Source organism: Euleptes europaea, chromosome 2, assembly GCF_029931775.1.
Source record: "Euleptes europaea isolate rEulEur1 chromosome 2, rEulEur1.hap1, whole genome shotgun sequence".
NCBI classification, from domain to species: Eukaryota; Metazoa; Chordata; class Lepidosauria; order Squamata; family Sphaerodactylidae; genus Euleptes; species Euleptes europaea.
In genome coordinates, this window is record NC_079313.1 from 1,640,556 (window position 1) to 1,652,317 (window position 11,762).

An 11,762-nucleotide genomic window follows, 5' to 3' on the forward strand; every position below is an offset into this window, starting at 1 on the left:
AGTTTCCCTGCAAATCTACTGAGTCTTTGCCTTAAGACAAGAGCTTGTCCATCTCTCCACAGCCACGGTCAATGCCCAACTGTATTATCCAAAGCAGTACGGACTGCAAAAATATCTAACTTGCATCTAAGACCTCTGTCAGGGAGGCCGAGAGATCAGTGAGACGGGAGTTGGTTGCAAGGTCTTTATTCCCAGCCCCAGGGCCGCCCTGCGGGCACGAGTTCCCCGAGTCAGCAAGAAGAAAAGAAAAGCCGAGGCTCTTTGGTAGGGCTTCATTTGACAAGATCCTTCAGGTATTTCCAGCCGTGCTGCGTGTATTCACAAGCCCTGGTCGGGGCTACAGAGAGAGCACCAAACACTGTCTCAACCCCTGCAAAAAAAAAAAGAGGGGGGGAGAAATGAGAAATAAATCCAATTAAACTGGCCGAGCAACTCTGATTTATTTTGCAGTGTCTGCCTCAGCCTTTGGCTCAAGGAACTATCAAAAGCGGTGGACAGAAACGCAACTCCGTAGGCTGAACAAAGAGGATATGGCTGAGTGTCTCCCCAAGGAATAAGCTTGCGGCTGGGTGTCTCACCAGCACAAGAGATTACTTCTCCACCTGGGGGAGAGTGGGAGGAGGAATTACCTGCACCTTCCCAGGAGTTTGTGAATTGATCCCTTTTTCTTCTTCCTTAAAAAACCCTCCACATAAACAGAGTAAGGAGAATTATAGGTTTGATTAAAAGGAAGAGTTGGTTTTTATACGCCAATTTTCTCTACCTTTTAAGGAGAATCAAACCGGCTTACAATCATCTTCCCTTCCCCTCCCCATAACAGACACCATGTAAGAGAGGTGGGGCTGAGAGAGTTCTAAGAGAACTGTGACTAGCTCAAGGTAACCCAGCTGGCTTCATATGGAGGAGTGGGGAATCAAACCTGGTTCTCCAGATCGGCTAAAGGAGAATCAAACAACAGACACCCTGTGAGGTAGGTGGGGCTGAGAGAGCTCTAAGATAGATGTGACTAGCCCAAGGTCACCCAGCTGGCTTCATGTGGAGGAGTGGGGAAACCAACCTGTTTCACCAGATTAGCATCAGCCGCTCATGTGGGGGAGGAGTGGGGAATCAAACCCGGTTCACCGGATTAGAGTCCACCACTCCAAACCACTGCTCTTAACCACTACACCACGCTGGCTCTCAGGAAGAACCTACCTATGGTGACTTTATACAAAGATTTCCATGGTTCAATATTTATTCCTTTCTTCCTCCAACTCTGCTACTGCTGCATTTTGGCTTTGGTGACGCCAGGTAACCTCGGACCGACTGCACGTCCCCACAGTGGCAGCAACGCATTTGAACGTCTGCCCTATCAACATTCAATAGTATTTTCTGTGCCTACCATGGTGACCACAGGTAACGGGAATCAGGGTTTGATTCCAGAGAGCTAGCCTGAGACAATGGCTCCCGCATCCAAGGAAGGCGGCAGGCGTGCAAATTACCCACTCCCAACCAGGGAGGTAGTGACAAAAAATAACAATACAGGACTCTTTTAAGGCCCCTATAACTAGAATGAGTATTGCGGGATTTATTTATTTATTTGAAAAATGTATTAATATATAAACAAGGTCCAATGGATGAGGCAACATGGAAAAACCCTTCCTGGAATCTCCAGTTGGCAATTCCCCCTCCCCCCCCAAAAAAAACAGGGGTGGGAATGAAAAGCTGGCCCTGATCTTCAGGACCCAGCTGTGACTCTTTCCTGAGGATTAGAGCAACTCTTCTCTACTATAGGGGTCATTCTTTTTGTATCTTTACTTCAAAAAATGGAATTAGATAAATTCATGAATCCATTAGCCCAGAAGAGCGATGGGATAGAAAAACTGAGGGGGTGGTGGGTCAGAAAGAGAGAGAGAGAGATTCATGCGGGGGTGGGCAGAAAGAAGGAATGACAGACATGGGGGAGAGAATCACAGTAAGAGGGAGAATCATGAAGTTCGAAGGTGCCATAGAGGCCATCTAGTCCAACCCTCCTGCTGAATGCAGGATCAGCCTAGAGCATCCCTGACAAGTGCTTGTCCAGCCTCTGCTTAAAGACGGGCAGTGAGGGGGAGCTCAACACCTCTCTAGGTAGCCAATTCCTCTGTCGAAAATGTTTTCCTAATATCCAGCCGGTACCTTTCCGCCCTCAATTTAAATCCATTATCCCGAGTCCTATCCTCTGCTGCCAACAGGAATAGCTGTTGGGAAGAGGGTGGGGGAGAGAAAGAGAGTGACACTGAGAGAAGAAGGGGGAAGGGAGAAATTACAGGTGGGGGGAATGGGCTGTCCACTCCCACAAATTTCTTGCAGGTCCCCACTTGTATGTTCTAACTTATACATAAATAAAGTGTTTTGGCGCATCCTTCACCCATTCAAAAGTATGGGACAGAAAGAAAACAAGAGACATCATAATCCGCAAGAGTGATAGTGAAGAAGAAGAATTGGTTTTTATATGCTGACTTTCTCTACCACTTAAGGGAGACTCAAACCGGCTTACAATCACCTTCCCTTTCCCTCCCCACAACAGACACCCTGTGAGGTAGGTGGGGCTGAGAGAGCTCCAAGAGAGCTGTGACTAGCCCAAGGTCACCCAGCTGGCTTCACGTGGAGTGAGGAAACCAACCCAGTTCACCGGATTAGCGTCCGCCACTCATGTGGAGGAGGGGAATCAAAACCAGTTCTCCAGATCAGAGTCCACTGCTCTTAACCACTACACCATGGTGGCTCTCCACCATGGTGTAGTGGTTGGTGAGGGGAAAAAAAATTAAACCAAAAGGAGATCTGTCATAGGGGCATCTTGTTGGCCTCGATGGGAAAACAGGATTCTGGACCAGAGGAACTCTTGGCTGATCCGGCAGCCCTCTGATGACTACTGAGGAAGCTCTGTGGATAGCAGGGGATTTTGGCGCGCACACACACTTCCCTGGGACTGCTCACTGTGCAGGAAGAGCTACCTTGGAGCAAACTCCCTGGGCATTTCTGACCTCCCTCTCAGACATATCTCACTAAGCTTCCAAGACTTCTCCAGACTAAAGTCTGACATAAAAACATAAAGGAGAAAATAGGAGAAATCCATCTTTCTTACCTGCATTCCAGGAACCGGCAATAGAAAATTCAGTTTTTGGGATTGCTGGAAGCTGCAGGAATGAAAATAGATAATATTTCCTCAAAAATGAAAACACATCAGAAAAGGAAGTTAAAGCTATGTTCGCAGGTAACACCAAGAGCTCACCAAAACCATAAGTAAGGACAAGATCCGAAGCTAGAAGAGTAACACCAAAGCCTCCCTCTGCCACCCACAGTAGACTAGAAACAGGATGCAAAATTAAACATATTTGGAATAAAATTGCTGGGTTAAACAGGCCGGAAATCAACTACATCTCAAGAGCTCATGTAGCATTGTGATGAAGAGCGGGAGCCCTGGGTTCCAGTCTTTGCCCAACAATAACTTATCTACCAGTGTTTTTTTTATCCCACCCTTCCTCTTCTCAGGATGGAATACATGGTTTTCCCTTCTCCATTTTACCCTCACAACACTGCAAGGTCGGTTCAGTTGAGAGAGACTGACTGACCCAAGGTCGGTTTCACAGAGGAATGGAGATTTGAAACCAGATCTCCCAGACCTGAGTCTGATAAACAAAACTGGTTACAGTCAAACCACTGTTCCCATAGCTTCAGCATCTTGATCAGAAAGACCTGGGTTCAAATTCACGCTCTGCTATGACCTTGTGTAACTTTGAGCCAGACTCTCCCTTTCTCAGCCTGATACATCGCACAGCGCTGTTGTGAGGGAAAACCAGTACCAGGTCTTGTTAGATCTTAACACAGGGTGTGTGTTTTTGTGGCAACTACCTGCCCACAGCTGAGTGCTACATCTATGGAGCACTTAAGAGCCAAGAAAAGAAGAAGAGCTGGTTTTTATACCCCACTTTTCACAACCGAAAGGAGTCTCAAAGTGGCTTACAATCACCTTCCTGGTCATTCTGAGGCATTTGTCAAGGGTTTTCAGAACTCCAATTTTTTAATATCTTTTTGTCTGCATTTTGCGGCAATGATTGTTATGCTGCAGGAGGGAGGTTGCCATTTTTAACATGGGTTGTCCTTGATGTAATTGGTTCTGCTGCTTTTTGGTTAGTCGCATGTCGGCTGTTTTTACCTTACTGGATCTTAACGGTGTCCTTTAATCCTTAGAGTGAATTTTTGAGAGCTGTGGGGTAAACGCATTTTCTGCTGTGTGCGTGTGTGTTAAGTGCGGTCAAGTCGCTTCCGACTCATGGCGACCCTATGAATCAAAGTCCCCCAAAATTTTCTGTTACATCAAATGATCACTAGCTCCGTTTCAGCACTTACTTGCCAACCAAAGTATTTGGTCCATTCCTCCACGGCTGGGGGCACAGCCGCCTGGGCTTTCCGGAGCGCTTCAGCCCCCTGTTCGCTGCCGCTTAACAGTCCTTGCTCGTAAACTACGTAAACGGCACCTCCTACCAAGCCTCCTTTAACCAGGAACCTGGGCAGAAAAGCACATCGCTGCAAGTAGGCAAAAATCAGATCCAACCTCCCCCCTAGCATCCCGTTTCCCACAGTGGCCATAATGAGGCTCCCCAGAAGACCCACAGGTAGTAATTTCCTGCATTGTGCAGGGGGTTGGACTAGATGACCCTGGTGGTCCCTTCCAACTCTATGATTCTATGATTCTAGAGCCCAAAGCCATGCCCACCCTCATCAATGCCTCCTGGCAACTAACATTCAAAGGGATACTGCCTCTGAACATGGAACTTACACTTAGCCATGGTCAGAACTGTTCTCCACCAAATTGAGTTCAGGAATTGATGAGTTAAGAACATAAAGAAAGGCCCTGCTGGATCAGACCCAGGCCCACCAAGTCCAGCAGTCTGTTCACACAGCGGCCAACCAGGTGCCTCCAGGAAGCCCACAAGCAAGACGGCTGCAGCAGCACCATCCTGCCTGTGTTCCCCGGCACCTAATATAGTAGGCCTGCTCCTCTGATCTTGGAGAAAGTAGATATGCATCATGACTAGTATCCATTTTTACTTGTAGCCATGGATAGCCTTATTCTCCATAAGAACCTAAGAAAGGTCCTGCTGGATCAGACCCAGGCCCATTAAGTCCAGCAGTCTGTTCACACAGTGGCCAACCGGGTGCCTCCAGGAAGCCCCGAAACAAGACGACTGCAGCAGCATTTATCCTGCCTGTGTTCCAATGCACCTAATATAAGAGGCATGCTCTTCTGATACTGGAGAGAACATAAGAAAAGCCCTGCTGGATCAGACCCAGGTCCATCAAGTCCAGCAGTCTGTTCACCCAACCAGGTGCCTTTAAGACCACAAGCAAGACGACTGCAGCAGCACCATCCTGCCTGTGTTCCACAGCACCTGATATAATAAGCCTGCTTCCCTGATCCTGGACAGAATAGACATGCATCATGACTAAGAACATAAGAAAAGTCCTGCTGGATTGGACCAAGGCCCACAAAGTCCAGCAGTCTGTTCACACAGCGGCCAACCTGGTGCCTCTAGGAAGCCCACAAGCAAGACGACTGCAGCAGCATTGCCCTGCCTGTGTTCCACAGCACCTAAGATTAACAGGCCTGCTCCCCTGATCCTGGAGAGAGCAGGCATGCATCATAGCTAATATCCATTTTGACTAGTAGCCATTAATAGCCCCTCTCCTCCATGACCATGCCCACTCCCCTCTTCAAGCCTTCCAAGCTGGCAGCCATCACCCCATCCTGGGGCAGGGAGTTCCACCATTTAACAATATTTATTGCAGGGAGGCCCCAAGTTTAAAATTTGCAAGGTGGCAACTCTTTCCAACCACATCTACCACCCCCACCCCTTGCACACATGAAGCTGCCTTATACTGAACCAGACCCTTGCTGGTGGTGGGTTGTTTTTTCTTTTCCAAACTGGGCCTTCCTGTGCATGGCTGGCCGCCCACATTTGCAAAAAACGGGGCTTTAATATTAGGCTCTCCGTGCATTTGCATGAAAAGGAGCAAGAAGGCGACCCGTTCCCTCCCACACCCGTTTGCATTTCCCCCTCCCCGTGTCGTTAACCGAGCCGCCCGACTCACTTCGCGACGGGCCAGACCCGCCGCGCCATCTCTGCCTGGGATCTCCGCTCCCGGCCCAAGGGCAGCGCGGCGCCCGCCCGCCCCGATTTCAACAGCGGGCCGTCCCCGCGCAAAGCCTTTCGGGAGCTGCGGCCTCCATGGCAACTCGCCGAGGCAGCCCCTGGCGCGATCGCTGGGCGAAGGAGGCAGCGGCCGCCATTGTTACCGAGGCACTGATCTCTCCCTTCTGCCTAAATCCGCAGAAGGGCCGGGAAAGGAGGGAGGACTTGCGGGGAAGCGAAGGCGCGTCGTTGAGAGAAAGGGTCCGTCCCCTCCCCGCCCGTTTCCGGAGCTTTAAAACGTCCGAGATATATCTTGCCACGGTAACTGTCATGGCGGCCAGCGTAGGTCGGTTGAACGGCGCGCATGAAATCACGTGCCCTCGTAGTCACGTTTGCTCTAGCCCTGGAACTCTATGCCTGGACCTCCAAGCGTGCTTTTTGCAGGAATCTTCTGCCTAAAGCAGTGGTTCCCAACCTTTTTTTGACCAGGGACCACTAGGACTTTTTTGTTCGGTGCAGGGATCCCAAGGTTCAAAATAAAACTTCCAACAATTTGAAAATAAACTTTAATCATAACTGTTAGTTAAACATTAAACTTAGAATAATATTTGAATATATATATATATATATATATATATATATATATATATATATATATATATATATATATATATATATATATATAATAATAATAGAGAACTTTTAATTGAAAATATTAATTTATTATGGGTTTATAACTTTGTTTCGCAAACCTTAGTTTAGTTCTCGCGGATCCCTGGGGGTCCATGGACCCCCGGTTGGGAACCAGTGGCCTAAAGGGTGGTTATCTGCTTAGTTTAGGAAAAGGCGGACCCGTGCATTTGCAAACTTACCGAACGCGTGAAGATGTGGATGCACACGTTACGACTGACTTGACCACGCTTGGTGCGTGGGTGTGTGTAAATTATCTTGTTACTATGGGCTACGTTTTATTTTATTTTTTTGCAAGCACTGTTAAAAATCTGAAGCCCGAAGGAAGTTTGCATCTTGGGCAAAACAGCCTGCATATTTGTACATATTTGGGGAGGCTCAGTGGTAGAGCCTCTGATTGGCATGCAGAAGGTCCTATCGCGAGTTTCAGCGTGCTTAGTCAGTTGTCCCAAGACACTGCACCAGACGTTGACTATTAGAAAAGTGCTCAGTTTATTTACAGTGCATCCAATCTCCAGCATAGACTTCCAATCAGTAACACATTCCAACATAGCCTCCGGCTTAGCCCTCCATAACTCACCAACACTGAGCCCTAGAGGCTACACACTTATATGCACATTATACATCAGATATGCACCAGACCACCTGCTGCAACACCCACAGCATTGCATCACCTTTCCGGCCATATCTGGTTCTTTCCAGTTTACACTGCTGCTGCAGGCCATTACAGACTCTTACATCAGCCCAGATCCTCTAGATCTGACATGTACTGACAGCTCCTTATAACGAGCTGTCCTGTCATAATATTACAACATGCATGTATTTGCGACAGGTCCCAGGTTCAGTCCCTGGCATCTCCAGTTAAAGGGACTAGGCAAGTAGGTGATATGAAAGAACCCTGGAGAGTAGCTGCCGGTCTGAGTAGACAGTACTGACTTTGATGGACCAAGGGCCTGATAAAATTTTTGGGAGGGGCTGTGGCTCAGTGGTAGAGCATCTGCTTGGCAGGCAGAGGGTCCCAGGTTCAATCCCCGGCATCTCCAGTTAAAGGGACTAGGCACTCAGGTGATGTGAAAGACCCCTTCCGGAGACCCTGGAGAGCCACTGCTGGTCTGAGTAGACAATACTGCCTTTGATGGACCAATGGTCTGATTCCGTATATGGCAGCTTCATGTGTTCATGGGTGTTCATGTATACAGATGAAATAGAGCTAGTTTATTTTGTTGACTTCACTTATATCTCGCCTTTATCCCCCCCAGTGAGGACCCCAAAGCAGCTTCCACCGATCTCATCCATTGTAAGGTCACGACAACCCTGTTAGGTAGGTTAGGCTGAGAGGGAGTGACTGGCCCACAGTCCACCCAGCAAACCACCATGGCCGAGCAGGGTCTGAACCCAGTCTCCCAGATCTCAGCCCAACGCTCTAACTACCATACCATGCTGTCTGACACTGGTTGTACCTGTGGCTTTTTGGGGAAAGGAAAGAATACTAGTAACTATTTTTCTCCCTTAGGGGACAAACAGCAAGTTGTGGGGGGGACTTATGTGCAGGAATATCAACCCCCCTTCTTGCCCCAGCCCCACAGAGCTTTTTAAAAACCAAACAAATCTGGGATATACTCACAGCTGCTATCCTGCATTGAATGCGGTTTGGTACATGTGCAGAACTCCTTGTAATAATTGTGCAGAGGAGAGAATTCCAGGCAGTGTAGCTTCCTAACCCAGAAGCAAAATGAATCATAGAATCATAGAGTTGGAAGGGACCACCAGAGTCATCTAGTCCAACCCCCTGCACAATGCAGGAAATTCACAACTACACCCCCAGTGACCCCCTACTCCATGCCCAGAATCAGTTTGACTGTGCAACGGGCAGAGGGCCCTTGAACTGGATTGTGTTCCCCAAATGTTACTAAGGAAACCAGAGGAAACTGCTCCAGGGGTTGGACAGCTCAAAGGACCTTTGCTCCAGAGTAATCCCAGCCGGTGTTGAATGCGCTTGGAAAGAGCAATGCACCACGTCGGCCAGTGGATGTCAGCCTGAGCCCCGGATTCTGGCAGCCTTCAATGCATCTGACCTTCTTTTCCATCTATTGGCAAGAATGACTTAACTCATTTGTTTCCCTTAAAAGTGTACCAACAAAAAATGGGTTCTCAGCTTGCGTTATTATTATTAATGATAATTATTATTGCTAACATTTATGTTAAGCTTTCCATAGCGTTTGAACTAGGGGTCTATAGAGATTTGTGTGTTGTGTTAAGTGCCGTCAAGTCGCTTCTGACTCATGGCGACCCTATGAATCAAAGTCCTCCAAAATGTCCTGTCTTTGACATCCTTGCTCAGGTCTTGCAAATTGAGGGCTGTGGCTTCCTTTATTGAGTCCATCCATCTCTTGTTGGGTCTTCCTCTTTTCCTGCTGCCTTCAACTTTTCCTAGCATGACGGTCTTTTCCAGTGACTCTTGCCTTCTCATAATGTGACCAAAGTGCAACAGCCTCAGTTTAGTCATTTTAGCTTCTAGGGTCAGTTCAGGCTTGATTTGTTCTAAAACTCACTGATTTGTTTTTTTGGCGGTCCAGGGTATCCATAACACTCACCTCCGACACCACATTTCAAAGGAGTCTGCTTTCTTCCTACAGAGATTTATAGAGATTTAATTAAATCAAATTGATGAGACAATCCAAAACCAGCTATACAATGAAAAGAGCAAAATGTCTGTTTGTTTTAAAAAAAGAAAAAGCTGGAAAATCTCATTGCAGGGAAAATAGGAATGCCATTTACAAGCATGTGCTCAGCCACAAAGATCGCCCTGGAGGGCTTCTTTGCGTCCTTGCGGAATGAACTCATCATTCAGAAGAAAGATGTGAGTGTCACCGTGTGCATTCTGGGACTCATTGGCACCGAGTCAACCTTGAACACAACAAAGTGAGTACAGCTGTGACTCATGTCACAACAGAGGCATATCACCCAAATCGCAAGATGTCATAGTTCCGCTGCACACAGCACTCGTCAGGCAAAAGGAAGCACTTCTTCACTCAGCGCACGGTTAAGTTGTGGAACTGGTCGCCACAGGCTGTGGCCATGGCTGCCGACTTGGAAGGTTTTAACAGGAGAGTGGACAAATTCATGGAGGAGGGGGGCTATCAATGGCTACTAGTCATGATGGACATCTACTCCCTCCAGAACCAGAGGCCGTATGCTTCCTTAAATCACTCAAGGTTGACTCAGCCTTCTTCCTTCCAAGGTCAGTGAAACGAGTCCCCAGCTTGCAGGGGGTAAAGGGAAGCTGACTGGGGCAAGGCACTGGCAAAACACCCTGCAAACAAAGTCTGCCTAGTAAACGTCGGGATGTGATGTCACCCCATGGGTCAGGAATGACCCAGTGCTTGCACAGGGGACCGTTACCTTTTTTTAGGGAGCTTGGTAGGCTTGCCAGGCTTGTAGCTCCGCTGGCGAGAGCTTTCCAGGGCTGTGGCTGCGGCGCGATGCATATGCACACATATGCATATGCACACATATGCACACATAAGCAACCCACACAATGCACCTACATCACTTCCGGGTTTACCCGGAAACGACGCGGACGCTCTAGCGATCTCGGCTTTATCCAATCTTTATCCAAGATTGCCAGAGTGTCCGCATCACTTTCAGGTTTACCCGAAAGTGATGAGTGCATGCGTGTGTGCACGCAGTGCACGCTGGCCATCAGCTGGCAGGTGGGCAGCCCGGTGGATTGGCGGGATTTTACCTGCCACTACTGGGCACTTGACAACCCTAGAGCTCAGGCAGGAGAATGTTGTTGCAGAGAGCCAGTGAGGTGTAGTGGTTAAGAGTGGTAGTTTGGAGCGGTGGACTCTAATCTGGTGAATCAGGTTTGATTCCCCATTCCTCCACATGAGCGGCAGGCGCTAATCTGGTGAACTGGGCTGATTTCCCCACTCCTACGCATGAAGCCAACTGGGTGACCTTGGGCTAGTCACAGCTCTCTTAGAGCTCTCTCAGCCTCACCTACCTCCCAGGGTGTCTGTTGTGGGGAGGGAAAGATGATTGTAACCCAGTTTGATTCTTCCTCAAGTGGTAGAAAAAGTCAGCATATGAAAACCAACTCCTCCTTCAGTCATCCTGCGTGTGGGCTTCCTAAAGGAAGCTGGTCGGCCGCTGTGTGAACAGAATGCTGGACTAGATGGGCTTGGGTCTCCTCCAGCGTGGTGGTTCTTATGCTCTTGTGAAAAGCCATTGAAGAAAAGGGTTCCTAGCTGCCCTAGGAAACCTCGGGGCTTAAGAACACAAGAAAGGCCCTGCTGGACCAGACCCAGGCCCATCGAGTCCAGCAGTCTGTTCACACGGCGGCCAACCAGGCTTATTCTGGTGTGAATCCAGGAAGTGGGATCTCCCTGCACACTTGGCCCTTCTTGCTCCGGTCTGTGCCAGAAAGCTGACCCTGATTCTAAAGCGAACGTCGCTTCTTGGGATTTAAGTGTTGGATGTGAAACTTGTGTCTTTTTTTAAACTTTCTGGGATATTAGGGGTTCTCTATCGAGTGTTAGGTTTCTGCCTAGTGTGGAAGTAACTTAATCCGAGGAATGCAAGTGAGGAGTGGGAATCACATCTCTCCCTTTCGCTGTGGTAATTTGCTGAATGCTTGCACATGCCGAGAGAAAACTCTCCCGCCCCCATGGCTTCTCGGCCATTTCAGCCACCAAGAAGAGTCCAGGGGAAGGCAGGAATTCCTCCTTCTCCTGCACAGCGGTCCAGATCTGAATCGAGCTCTGCTGTGTGTTTACTCCTGAGCTGCCACCAGGAATGAGCAGGAGCAGTATAGCTAGGGTTGCCAGCTCCAGGTTGGGAAATACCTGGAGATTTTGGGGGCAGAGCCTGAGGAGGGCTGGGTTTGGGGAGGGGAGGGACGTCAATGCCATA

General features: G+C 48.6%; 1 protein-coding gene across 1 annotated transcript; it reads right to left on the reverse strand.

Moving 5' to 3' along the window:
* Positions 1 to 233: 233 nt before the first annotated feature.
* Positions 234 to 6,143, reverse strand: MICOS13 (mitochondrial contact site and cristae organizing system subunit 13). Its single transcript, XM_056867600.1, has 4 exons — positions 6,115 to 6,143; positions 4,372 to 4,528; positions 3,107 to 3,158; positions 234 to 370 (listed from the first exon to the last, which is right to left on the reverse strand). Exons 1-4 carry the CDS (start codon positions 6,141 to 6,143, stop codon positions 273 to 275), a joined length of 336 nt encoding a protein of 111 aa, XP_056723578.1. The 3' UTR covers positions 234 to 272.
* Positions 6,144 to 11,762: the final 5,619 nt, after the last annotated feature.

Bases quoted from the DNA above. Each gene is read 5' to 3' on its own strand.
- MICOS13 (XM_056867600.1), bottom strand. From the start codon at position 6,143: ATGGCGCGGCGGGTCTGGCCCGTCGCGAA. The intron at 4,529-6,114 runs GTGAGTCGGGCG...TTTTCTGCCCAG, and splicing joins CGGGTCTGGCCCGTCGCGAA to GTTCCTGGTTAAAGGAGGCT. The intron at 371-3,106 runs GTAAGAAAGATG...TTTTTTTTGCAG, and splicing joins TGCCGGTTCCTGGAATGCAG to GGGTTGAGACAGTGTTTGGT.